This window comes from Monopterus albus, unplaced genomic scaffold, assembly GCF_001952655.1.
Source record: "Monopterus albus unplaced genomic scaffold, M_albus_1.0 scaffold237.1, whole genome shotgun sequence".
Classification (NCBI taxonomy): domain Eukaryota; kingdom Metazoa; phylum Chordata; class Actinopteri; order Synbranchiformes; family Synbranchidae; genus Monopterus; species Monopterus albus.
Window position 1 is genome coordinate 37,272 of NW_018128117.1, and position 13,783 is coordinate 51,054.

At 40.3% G+C, this 13,783-nt stretch overlaps 1 protein-coding gene across 2 annotated transcripts in view; it reads right to left on the reverse strand.

Annotated features, from left to right (window-relative positions):
- The window catches only part of ubl3a (ubiquitin-like 3a), a 35,055-nt gene extending 21,658 nt beyond the window's left edge, over window positions 1–13,397 (reverse strand). The window contains exons 1-2 of one of the 2 annotated variants that reach the window (XM_020620400.1): window positions 13,330–13,397; window positions 12,715–12,849 (exon numbers count right to left, since the gene is read on the reverse strand). In XM_020620400.1, the coding sequence (XP_020476056.1) occupies window positions 12,715–12,744 (30 nt within the window). In that variant the 5' untranslated portion in view covers window positions 12,745–12,849; window positions 13,330–13,397. Of the gene's footprint in view, window positions 1–12,714 lie in introns of both variants that reach the window. The other variant, XM_020620399.1, reaches the window with a different exon arrangement.
- Between the last annotated feature and the right edge of the window lie 386 nt (window positions 13,398–13,783).

Consider the following 13,783-nt stretch of genomic DNA (forward strand, 5'->3'; position numbering starts at 1 on the left):
CTTGATAGCTAAAGGCTCTGCCTCCCATTCTGCTTCTGTGGACTCTAGGAACCACAAGTAAACCTGCACTCTGAGAGCAAAGTGCTCTGTTAGGATGATAAGGCTCTACGAGGTCTTTAAGATACGATGGAGCCTTGTCATTAACATTACTCTGGCTGCAGCATTTTGGATTAGCTGGAGGCTTTTTAGGGAATTATTGGGATATACTTATAGTAAAGAGTTACAGTAGTCCAGCCTGGAAGTAACAAATGCATGGACCAGTTTTTCAGCATCACTTTGAGACAGGATGCTCCTGATTTTTGCAATATTGCGCAGGTGGAAGAAGGCAGATCTAGAGACTTGGTTTATGTGTGATTTAAAGGACATATTCTGATCAAAGATGACTCCAAGGTTCCTCACAGTAGTACTGGAGGCAAGAGCTATGTCATCTAAAGTAACTATATGATTAGACAGCAGATTTCTAAGGTTTTCAGGCCCAAGCACAATAACTTCGGTTTTGTCCGAGTTTAGACGTAGAAGTTGCAGGTCATCCAGGCCTTTATGTCTTTAAGACATGCTTGAAGTTTGACCAGCTGATCTGATTCATTTGGCTTTATAGATAAATATAACTGAGTATCATCTACATAGCAATGGAAATTTATACTGTGCTTCCTGATAATATTGCCTAAAGGGAGCATGTATAAAGTGAAGAGAATTGGACCTAACACAGAGCACTGTTGAACGACGTGACTAACTTCAGTTTGTGTGGAACATTCATCATTAACATGAACAAATTGAAATCTTTCTGATAAATAAAATTTCAACCAACTTAGCGCAGTTCCTTTAATCCCAATAACATGTTCAAGTCTCTGCAGTAAGATGCTGTGATCAGTGGTGTCAAAAGCAGTACTGAGATCTAAGAGGACAAGTATGGAGACAAGTCCTTTGTCCGAGGCTAGGAGAAGATCATTGGTGACTTTCACCAATGCGGTTTCTGTACTATGATGGACTCTAAATCCTGACTGAAAATCCTCAAAAAAATCATTCTTGTGCAAGTGGTCACATAACTGCTTTGCAACAGCTTTTTCAAGGATTTTGGAAATAAATGAAATATTAAACACAATCAATTAAAGAAAACATATTAATTGATAATGAAAACAATCACTGGTTGCAGCCTCTATCAGCTACAACACCATAAAAACAGGGAATGGGTACATCTCAGTTCCATTAACTGCATCCATGTTTCCTTCACTTGTGTCTCTTCCTTGCATTTTAGTCCCACCCACATAAGATGTGAGGGAAAGATGCAAGGAGAGGCATTAAGGAAACACATTACAGACATGAAACATCCTTTCCTCTGATCATCCTTCATCTAAAATATCCAATCACCAACTGATTTCCGATAAAGGAGTGTACCAGTCCATAAAAGACATCTGTGAAAGATGGTCTCTTGCATCCTCACTCGTGCTTCCTGCAGACAGCCTCACATTTGTCGATGCTTGCTCCTCAGGTCAGAAATAAGAGCTTTGGGATGTCCCTCAAGATGGTGTACCAGAATGACTTCCGGGTCAAGCGAGAATTGAGAAATGATCACTTAAGGGACTGGGGATGTACCTAGTGAGTGTTTTGAAACCAAACTGTGTTGGGTTCTAATACAAAAGCATCTCGGACCATTTACATTTTGAAAGCATAAATATAAAAATTCTCTAACTGACAACCACAACAGAGTTAAAGTCTGGGTGAAAAGCATGTTGTAAGAACTGGAGGCCAGCTGATCCAGTTGGAGCAACCAGTCAGTGAGGCCCGACCAAAGGATGATTGCTTTGTGGCTGCTGCCCGACCTGTCTGTGACCCAGAGTCTCAACACTGACCCTATAATTCTCTGAGTAAGTATCATCTGTCTAAGTGCACTGACAGCACTCGAATATCAGTACACACATAAGCGCTGATTTAGAAACGGCAGCCAGTCCCAAAATATACTAGGAAGAGGGACTGTTGATTCCTGCTCGCTAACTGCTCTGATACACACCCACACACACACACACACACAATGCTGGCAAGGCAAAGCTTTAATATAAATGTCCCCTCAGCTGGAAATTGTTTCCAGTGCAGCTGAAAGGCTCCTTTTATTGGGTCCCACATCACCAACCCCCCTTCCGCTATTTCTCCTACACATGCATATGCACACACGCACACACACACACACACACTCTCTCTCTCTTCTTTCTAGTAAACATTTAGACTGACAGCGAACTAGTGTGTCACTGAAGAGCTTTTGTTTTATATCTATTTGAATTATATGAGGAAACATTACAGCTGCATAGCGCTATGGAGAGTTCTCCTCCTCTAACATCACTTGAATGCTACCAACATTTAAGACATGTTGCTGTATCAAGATGTCTGAGTTTGACAGTGCAATCAATGCCTGCTCGAAAACTGAAATCAAATACTGTACGTGTCCTGAGGCTGTATTTGTGCAGAATTTCTAGTAGAAACATATTATCTAAATAGAACACATTAGCTACTAAGTGAGTGACTCCTCATTTGCATTAATGATTCTACAGCATCTTTTCCACTGCCTGGTACCAGTTCAACTCGACTTGACTCAACTCTACTCACTTTTGGTACCGGGTGCTTGGTTTTCCATTGCTTATGGTCCCCCTCTCGGTGTAGCTGGTTGTCATAGCGACACCGCATTACACTGCCGTAACGTCATCATTAACCATCACAGTAACAATGGAGGACATTGAAGGTACACTGTTCTTGATTTTCTGTATGTGGCTGTTTTGAGTCAGTACTATAAACTACAGTAAAGCAGCGGTTAGGGTTAAATAATGTTGCTCTTAAAAATTGTGCTGTTTTTGTTCCAGGACACCTCGCACATTGATGATGCGATTTCTCTGACCAATCGCTAGTCTGCAGTGTTTACACACCCCCATCTGGTACCGCCTCTGCTCGCTTGGAACCTTGACTGAGGTGATACCCAAAAGAGTACCAGGTACTAGCCCCAATATTTGACTGATAAAAACATAAATAAGGCAAGTCAAGTCAAGCTGGTACCAGGCGGTGGAAAAGGTGCTAAAGCGTAGAATATCTGTCACTTCACACAGCTGCCTCAGTTGACAGAGAAACAAGTACAGGATCTTCACACCGCTTCCTTTTAGAAACCAAGACTTCTCTTAAGTGCAGTAACACTTGTTTTTGTCTGCTTATCGTCTCCTCTACATGTCACCTTGTGACCCTTTCATAAAGCTTCTCTTCTGCTTTTTGGTTTCTCAGTTAAGCAAGCTCACAACATGTATAGTATTAGGAAGCAGTAACTCATGTCCTTTTTTAAGTTGCTGTTTTACCCATTTTGTGTAACTCAGTCAGGATCACAGCTACGAGACACAGAGGTCATGTCTTAGTTGTCATGTCTGTCCGGGTTTTTAAATGTGTGAAGGACTTTATATTCTGCTGTAATTACACACACACACACGCACACACACGCGCGCGCGCGTGCACGCACACTTAGTGGGTTTTAAGGCAAAAGAAAAAATGAAAAGAAAATTGTAGCCTGTTTGGATTTGCCAGAATTATATTCCTATTGTTGTGGAGAAGGATTTCAGTTACATCATGTCAGGAGAAAGAAAAGGTTAGGAAATTAAATGAATAACATTTGAAAAATGAATAGTAGAGACTTTCTGCTGACTGGTCGGACTAAACAGAGGAACATAAGGGACCAAATGGCTCAATGACAAGAGTAGAGGCTCAACACCATTACAAGTAATCAGTGGCCTTTAGAAGCAGCTTAGTTTGTGCTGTTATCTCGAGCAAATGTGATTTAGATTGGGTGTTACTCCGCTAGCAAAGCCAAAAGCAAACAAGTCACACTTAAGAGGAAGAACAGGTTGTTGCTTTTCTTGGTTTCCCAATATAAACGGGTGTGTATATGGATACGTGAACAAAATCCAATGAACAATAATCACCTCAAAAGTGGCTGCAAGTATAGTCTAGTTAGGATGACTCTGTCATGTCAACGTCATCTAGAGCTTGCACATTACTCACACTCATGCATGTCATGCTCTGATTTTGTAACACCTGGCATAAAAGCTGACATGTCCTCACTTTACTTCTGTCCTGACGTATTCAGGGTCCAGCGTGTACAGTAAAGATTACTGCTGTTTCGCTCAGGCTTCAGTAATCAACACTGAATGTGGGTATATCATTCCAACATCACTGCACCTGCAGTACAGGTTTACTAGAAAATTAAGCACACAGTCACCTTTTCTTTGTGAAGAGAGATCAGAGCACCAGAATCAATAGGCCATAAGTTTCCCTCAGACTGGGACCAGCAGAGCTCAGACAGCGATGAAGCAGTTCAACACATTCCTCAGCCTGAGCAAAGCCATACCTGCCAGCACTGAGTGCTGAGAAGAAAGGGGATTTCCCGCAGAATAAGCCTTTTTGCCAACACAGATGTACAGAGAGACTTTTTCTTAGAACCAATGAGCTCTAACTATTCAGGCGTCTAGCTGAGATGATCAGAAATGCAAACTCATGTAAACAAAGAAAAGGTAGGGTCTCATTTTTAAGCTTAATACTTGAGGAAATCTAATAGCTAGCTTCATCCTAAAGACTTTATTGAAGCTTGATTTTTTTTTCTTTTTAATGTATCTAGCAAAAAAATGATCATGAGCATAACGGTCAAGAAAAACCTCAACTCCGCTTCTAATTTGATTTCCTTTGGTTGAAGGTGTTAACCTTGTGGCACATACTCAGCGCAGCAAAGAAGATAGATCAAGCTGAATACATACACAGTAAAGCATCCTAGCTCTGCTATGACTACAACCTTGAAATGCACTAAGCAGATTCAGAAAAACTCGTGAGAGTTTGGCCATTTCTCACCAGCAAGAGCGATTTTTATTGAATAACTCCACTACATGACTCCCATAGAGGAAACATGTAGCCATAGAGCATATTATAAATAAATTATCAGCTGAAACATGAAATATGGAAAAGGGAAAAGCAGGAGTGTTGACAGGTGCAGACTAGATTGTAAGTATCTGTACAGTTACACATGTTTTGTTCAAGATTCATGTTTCAGCTCACTGATTTTGAAATAAAATAATAGATAGTACAGAGAAATGCTAAGTCTCAACATTAGCTCATTTGAGTAGGTTTACATCAGTCTTGAGAGATCTGTGTGTGAGACAGCCCTTAGAACACACACAGATCCACTACTTTATTTTTAATTGAATATGCTGAAGCCCAGAGTCTGGAAAACAGACAAACAAAAGTTTTAACTCTTCCAGTACTTGTGGTTTGCAGTGTATGTACAACTCTATCTATGCAGCAGGGCTATTCATAGAGGACAATGCATAGGACTGCACATGCAGCAATGAAGTACACACAGAGACAAACATGAACAACAGTTACACAAGCAATCAATGGATGAGAAGTTCTCAATAGGACTTTCTGATGGTGTTATAGACATGCATCAATCCAAAACTGAACTAATGCTACACAGCCACAGAGGACTGCTGAACATACACAGTGACAAAAGCTTTGCTAATACCAGCAATGCTCTATACAAAATGAACAATGTCTGCAAACTTCGACAGCTGCAGTCAGTGTTCCATTTACTATTCCTACCCATGAGAATAGGCCCATTCAGTTTATTATCGGCAGTGACTACCATGATTTTAGCTGCCATATTAGACTATCACGGTTTCATCTCTGAGTCATCAGGTTCCTGAAATGCTTGAAACTGATATAAAAAAAGGTGCACAACCTTCAAAACTACTGATGATATGTAGCCCGGTGCTCAAAGGCCTATAGGTGGCGATGTCAAGAGTCAATCTATCAACTCCTGCACCCATGTGGGATGATGTAATCCTGATCTGTGACTCAGACTTACAATACATGGCACTGGAAACACGCACATATTCACTGACATGCTACAGCCAGCTGGCACTGTCAGGATTCAGCAGTGTTCTCTCTCCCTCTGAATGCATCAATCAAAGTCCTGTTAGCAGCTTCTGCCTGAGGCTGCAAATGCCTGCAGACCTCTGTGTCCTCTCTGTCATACATGCTGAGCTAAGCTCGAGTGGGAAGAGGGACGGGGAGTGCTGTTTTCACCGCCAAGGAATCCCCACCCATTGTTTATTCACAACCAACACACCTCTAACCCCAACCTCTGACTCCTCTGTGTGTTGGTTTGTTGCCGGGCGTGTTTGTGTTTGCCAAAGGACTCTTAACAAGGTCAGAATAAACTAAACAGCTTTCAAAGCCGCTAAATTATAATTAGCCACACAAAGAGTAGCAGAGACAACTGGCTTTTAGAAACATACTGTTCCAGTAAAGCAGAAATTTGTTTATTTCATTAATAAACAACTGATACATTTATGCTATGTATGTATGCTTTTCAATGTGGTCCCTGCTATAACAGGAAAGAGTCACAGTTGCACAATTAAAAGAACCAGAAATTTTTAAATAACAATTAAGTTGAAATGATTTATTATTCATTATTATAGAGCTGGACCCAATAATTTGACTATTCAGATATTTGTTTGTTAGGTAGGTAATTGGTTTTTAATTTTAGTATTCAAATATTCGAGACAGCAGAAAATTATGGAGAGAGCTGGGTCTGCTAGTCGGTAAGCTACTCACGCTGAAAACAATGGAGCAGATCTCCAATAAGTTATCCAATCAATCAATAAATTATAAGCAAGACACTGCTGAAACACAAAGGATGCCTCTTTACTGTAGTATGGCAGACAGACAATGAGCTACAACCTAATTTTCATCTAAACGAGCTGTTCTGATGAAATTTTGTATGATCCGCCGGCTGTGAGATGGCTGCACTGGGACTGTCTATAAAGTACAACATCGAAACAAAGAAATACAATAACATTCAACAACTTAACCCTAACTAGACACCCTTAGACACATTCCAAACTAAGTGTTCTGGTATAACAAACAGGAGAGCAGTGATGCTTTAAGTGATTTTGGTGACACTAGGCTACCCTAAGAGTGAATACTTTGGTAGCATCTCTTCTCAGTGTTGCATTTTGTTGACGTCACTGTGCCCTCGTGCCTTGTGTGCTTGAATGAAGCCCCGAGGACCATAAGGTAAAAGTGCCCTATGTCTAAATGACAGAGAGCTGTTGCTTTAACAGACTGATGAAGCAGCCCGAATGAGTGATGAAGGCCTAAGCACTGAAAAATAGAGTGAGTACAGGTGATCAAGTGTGCCAGATTCATTGGTTCCTTTTCAGTCAAGAGTTTATGATCCTACACCCTTATCAGCACGACCATGTGGTGTGCAAGATGTTTGTCAGAACTGTTAACCTGTTTTACAAAGTGAACACTTCAATTCAAAATACTAATGAATGAATACTGATTGTTACTGATGAACAATTTCATCTAGCGTGCCTCCTGGTCTGGTTGAGTCAGGGCTGTTATTGCCACCTCCAACACAAATTAACACGTACTTAGCGCTACACAAATGACGGGTGTCTGAATACTACCCACTGAGTGCGCATGAGTGTGCACATGCCATAACAGTGTTTAATTCTTCATATCATCAAGGATCAAATGTGTGCCCCTATGCCATTAGAAACCAGTTCTGATCAGAAAGTGAAGCCATACATTCTATTACCACTTTCCAATAACTAGTAGCTTTACTAATGGTTTATAGGTCAGTTATAAGCCAGGATGTAGAAAATCCAGGTGAGAATCACAGGTATATCACCACTTAACTTCTAGTACCAATGAAAATGGAATACACAACAAACCTTTTCCAAACCTAAGCCAGAGAGGACGGTGCCTAAAAGCTAGCACTAGCACCAGCAATATAACAAATATATATTTCACTTGTATTGTGTGGCATTCATTCATGTAAATGGCAAAGTAAGAATTTCATTGTACAGGGAAACACGTTTCCTAACTGTGCATATGACAAATAAACACTTTGAACCTTGAACCTTTGAAATATACTGCGAGGTTTAGTCAATCTTGTAAATACTTTATTATACATTAATAAAGGCAATAATTACGACAACAACACCCTTATCAGAAAATTGGACTGTCAGGTACTTCTGTGTGTGTGTGTGTGTGTGTGTGTGTGTGTGTGTGTGTGTGTGTGTGTGTGTGTGTGTGTGTGTAGTTGGGACTCCTTGCCTGTACTGGGACATACTGGAAGCAGCTGTGTTTAAAATTCACTCTGCTGCACAGGAGCTCTTGTGCTGTGCTGCCCTTACCTAAACTGCAATTAATTCTACTTCTGTTTCAGTCGTTTCTACTCGTTTTCTCATTGTTACAAACACAAACCTGCAGTGCACCCCAACCCAGTCCCTCCACATACTCACGCAGGCACCCTGACCTCAGATCCAAGCGTCCTGTTGTTTCTAAAGGTGCCATTTCAACCTTGTCAGCGCTTCTAATGTCTGACTGGAGCAAGGTAATTTGGCCCCCTCCTCTTTTTCTCCTTTAGATAAAAATCCCATCCTCTATTCTCGAGAGGCATGACTTTTCCTTCTCCTTTTCTTTCTCTCAGATTCATTCACCCACAATGCTTGGCACCAGCAATCTCCTCTCCTCCTACTCTCACTCCCACTCTATACAGCCTGTATAAGAGTGTGTTCATAGACGTTCTCCTTGCACAGGCAGAGAAAGTTTGGGGGGAAGATGGGGAAAAGACAGGGTGAGTTAAATGCAGATAGTGGATATTTCCCAAATTTACTTTGAGAACACAAGGAGCTAATTTGATGTGTATACTGAGTTAAGCCGCAGAAGAAATCAGTTGTTCCAAAGATTTATGCTGGTGGCAATCCTGAACCGGCTCACTTCTGTGCAGAATGTCACCTTTATGTTTTTTCTAGACATGTTAATATCATGAGCCCGAAAACAGCAACTCTAGTGTGAACAAAACCCATTTAAAACAATGTTTGAGAGTTGGTGGTGGAAAAAAATTATTTTACTGCTGGTAAAAGTAACTTTATGGCCAACACTACCAAAAAATGATGCAATAATAACGTGATACTTCCCCACCAGGGAAATTCTTAGAGCAGATATCAGACACAGCTATGAAACAGCTGATAGTGACTCGGTGTTGCTAGAGAAAACACAACCAGATCCTCTGGCTGAATCATAATCTTACACTACAGGTCAAATACACCAAAAAAAAAAAAAACACTATTAAAAGGCACATTACAGTCAACAATAAGGACAGGAAACCCAATACAGTTCTAAAGGGACTCATTGAATCCTTTCAAACCTATTATCAAAGTAGTTTGTTAGGTGGGGGAGGAACACATCGGTTTCAGGTGCCTCTCACCATGCTCCCCTTCCTGCTACAATTTGATACACTTCTGGTAGCTCTGGTAAGAAAAACAAACAAACTCGGGAACACATGAAAAACATGAACAAGTGCAACCTGAGAATACCGCTTTTTATGGATTTCATACGTACACCAAGATTTATGGAAACGACTCATTATCTTTGCTGATTCTTTACCCAGGCTTCTCCAATTTACAGTAAGTTTGTGATATTTAAGATTTTCTCATGGACCCGCAATGTCATGGCATTTGTCTCTTGTCTGCACTTTCAATAGATTACACCAACGTTACGATGTGTCAATAATCAGTGTCATAATAGTTTAAAATTGCGTAAGTGGTCAGTAAGTAATCATCACAGAGCGACCCTGTGTAGTAATGGTTTGATTAAATGCAAGATGATTTCTCATAAAGCAACTAAGCTTAGTTAAACCCAAGTTATTTGACTGCTATTAACTCTAACGTGAGCATGGCACCACCTAAGAGGAAACCAGGGGATGCTCAGCCTAACATATTAACAAGGAAGAGAGGAGAGGTCGAGAAGTGGTAGAGTAAGGGAGAGAGGTGAGAGGGGCAGAAGGAGGGGTGGCGAGGGCTCCGGCATTAGCATAAGCATCGGTGACACAGGTATACAGGCTATGGGTCAAACGCAGGCTGCGGGTGAACCAGCAGATAGAAGCAAACAGAACATCTGGCTGGGACCCAGAGCTTTGGGCGAATTTTCATACATCGATGCCATGGTCAAATTTGTTTTCAATGCCAAGTGGAGCAATGAGTCATGCACACTGTGCTCATGATGGGAAAATGAGCAGTTTGTTTCACATTGCTGAGCAGTTCAAACTGCAGCTTGCACCAACTTGAGAGTTTATTATTTGATATACTTTATTATGTGGATTTTTTTTCTTTTTATCTGTATCTTTATTTTTTTTTATAGATTATTTGTTCTAACGTCTTTGATTGTGAAGTAATTTGTGGCTTTGACAGTTATTTGTGTGCAATAAATATTAACACTCTCCTTGTTTTATGTGACCTTTACATTAGGGTCACATACCTTTACATTAAATCAATTTTATCATGTGCACACAAAATCTCTATCATCCTCTTGCCACTGTGCCTGTAATATTTTCTAGGGGAAACATTGAGGATAATTAACTATTAAACCTAAACCGTGGTGTAACTACTGAGCTGAAGGGTTGTCGGGCATTCACCACATATTCTGTCACTACCCTGGGACATTCATTAACCCTGACCTCACTCATTTTGCTCCTCACTGGGGGGCTGCGCTGCAGCCGCAGGAGCCGTAAAACTTGTAGAAGTATAAAAGTAAAAAAAAACAAAAAAAAAAAACAACAAATTCTGCAGGTACACAGGCCATGCCATACGCTGTCTACCAATTATAAAAATTGTTGATGTTCTGAATGCATATTACCCAACAGGGAACTCTTCTCACTGCTTAATCCCCACGGTTCAGTCACAGCCCCATCTTCCACAGTTGTGACACAAGACAGTGGATGTTCATTGTGGTTTCAGAACAATTACACACCTAATATTTAAGCAGAGAACTTGTTACTCCCTTTATCCTGTGTACTTTCCTGCACATAGTATGCTGTCACCTAGTTATCACACCTTTGTATATGTCATCTCCCATTTTTATGCCAATGACTGTGGTGTCAGAGAAAGGGGCAAAAGAGACTAAACAGAGATTAAGAATGAAAGGTTTGATAAAGAATTTGTTGGCTGCAGAGCTCAACAAGCCTCAATATTTTGCAAACTTGTAACCAGATTCAAAAATACATGATTGGTCAACACAACTGCAAAGTGATTCAAAAACAATGAAGTTAATTTGAAGCCTCAAACAGTCACATAGATAGCAACAAAACACAAGTCCTATAAACATTCTTTCAGATTCAGGAGGATTCCACTACCACTCATAATAGGTCAGAAAATGATTATACCCACAATCCATGGACATTCCTTGAGATGTGGTATACTTGACATCTTTAACTGGACCACAAAAACAAATAGCCCAGCTCATTTCTAACATCCCACCAAAATTATCCCCGCATCCTCACAAAACATTAGACCTGTTGTTTAGGGGATCAGCTGAACTCGGCCGGGGCAGTACGACAGGCGCAGCTGGGATATCTAAGGAGGACATTATGTGGTTTATCCTTTCTATAGATAGACCAGGAGTTATTCTTAGAGCCACCACGCACTAGCAGCAAAGATGACAGGCATAAAATGGCCAGGCAGAGGGGAAATATACCCACGTCTGGGCAAACCCAACTAAATACATTTTATATTAATTTGTGGAATAGCTTAGCCATGAGACTGCAAGTCTGCAAAATGCAGGTTCATAATACTCACCTCAGTCAGTAAGCTAGTGTAAAATATGTAAACAAGATGTGATAAGGATAATGTCACCTGACAGTGATGACAAACTAAAGGTCAAAGTTTAGTTTCCTTTATAACATATACTACATACTGTAAATAGTACAGCTGGGGACAACAGGGTTTTACAATCAACAGAAGAACATCTAGTCCTAAACCCCAAGCTCTTTGCAGTCTCACTTTCTGTGATGCTGGAGGTTCATAAAGTGTCAAATCAACCTAAGACAACAGTTATCGTAAAGATCCTTGTGCTGGACAGACAGGTCGGAGAGGTGTGCTAGTTTGGGATGAGGGGCCAGCATGCTCAAAGTGAGAATAACAGTCTAATTCCAATCCAAACATACAGTATCTAACTCAACAAAAGTTATATTTATCTGTTGTGGTCTTACTGCTTACACACACACACACACACACGCACACGCACACAAAACACCATGGCAGGTAAACATTTTGCAAACCATGTATTTTGTCTATTGGCTTCCACTGATTTGCATACATTAAGAAAATCAATAGTGTCTTAACTTCATTAACTTTGCAGTGCTGCAACAAATCAATTAATCAGACTATTAAAAAAAGAAACTGACTAATTGTTGACTAATCAATAATGTTAATCTCAAACAAACATCTGATCTGCATTCATTATTATCAAATTATCATCATGAAGCAATTCAAAGTTTTAAAATCTGAAATCAGTGGAAGCCAATTACTACTTGGAACTGAAGGAAAAACATAACTATTTACAGATATTTAAAAACAGTCATTAAAATTAAGAGTTGCACTTGAAAAACACACTCATCACGATCATACAAATTAAATTACACCAGAGTTTTCTTCCCCTGAAGATTTACAAACCCAACTTTGAGAAACACCAGGAAGTTACTGGGCTTATATCACACTAGGTAGAAGATGTAACTAATGAAATCTGAACTATGAGCCTTAAAGAACACTCTCAAATGCTGCTCTAATACACTTTCTGGCCATATCCCTATGACGATAAGTGGAAATGTAAATGGTAAAGCTCTCTTACCATGTCCGCTGGGGTGTTGCTGCCCGTCATCGTAAAGGTTTTCCGGATGTTCAGAGGGGTTTAAACGCGCACACACACAGACAAACACAAGACAATGACTTCTTTTCGCCTCCCCTGTAATAGCTCTCACGGGCTCTGAAAAACACGTCGTGGAGGTTTAGAGCAGGAAACAAAAACACAACTTATCCCAGGTGACTCGCTGTCTCTCCACAGTCTCAACACTGAGGTAGTCGAGACGTGCTACAACGCTTCTTCCTCTCTATTGCACAACCATTTCGACGATCATTCTCCACCAAAAATTGGTCGATTTTAAATTATATGTAATGTTAGTCGAATAAGCTGTCGACCCGAGGGCCTTGTTTGATCCTCCAAACATCAAGAATGTCCTGCTTTAAAAATGTTCCTACGCCATACGAAAAACCCAACGCCGCTGGTACATCCGGATACGGATCTTTTTCTTTCTTGGTGTAAATACGAAAAAACAAACGTAACGGTTACCGTCAACAAACACGTCGGTCGGTTGGTACAAAAACGCCTCACACGGTTAAATCTGTCGGTCGTGCTTTGTAAAACGGGACTTTATTAAGGTTGTTGTTACAGACTGCGTTGCTATACCTTTACGACCGTTCAGCTGTCATCCCGACTCTGAACTAATGGCAAGCTGGGTACGGAACAAGCCGCAGGACTTCCGGTTAAATTTTTCAAAATAAAACATATTTACTGTAAGTGCACAATTTCTGTATAGACAAACATTTTTTCAACATTTATATACAGGCGGTAGTAAAATGTAGACTAAATACATTTACACACATAGCTAAAACACTATATCAGTACAATTTTGATGTAGGCTTCCAGTACTTCACATATGTATTTCCAGTATGATACTTTATTTTAATACCCCACTGTGTTATGGAGATAAATACTGCACTTTTTAAGCTCTGCTGGAAAGTTTTTAATTACATAAAAACATATCGTTCAGTTAGTTTTGTTTTACACCAGATAAACAGCTGAGCTGGACAGTCAGAGAACACTGTAAGAGAAAATCAGAACATGTAAAAGTCACCCCTAT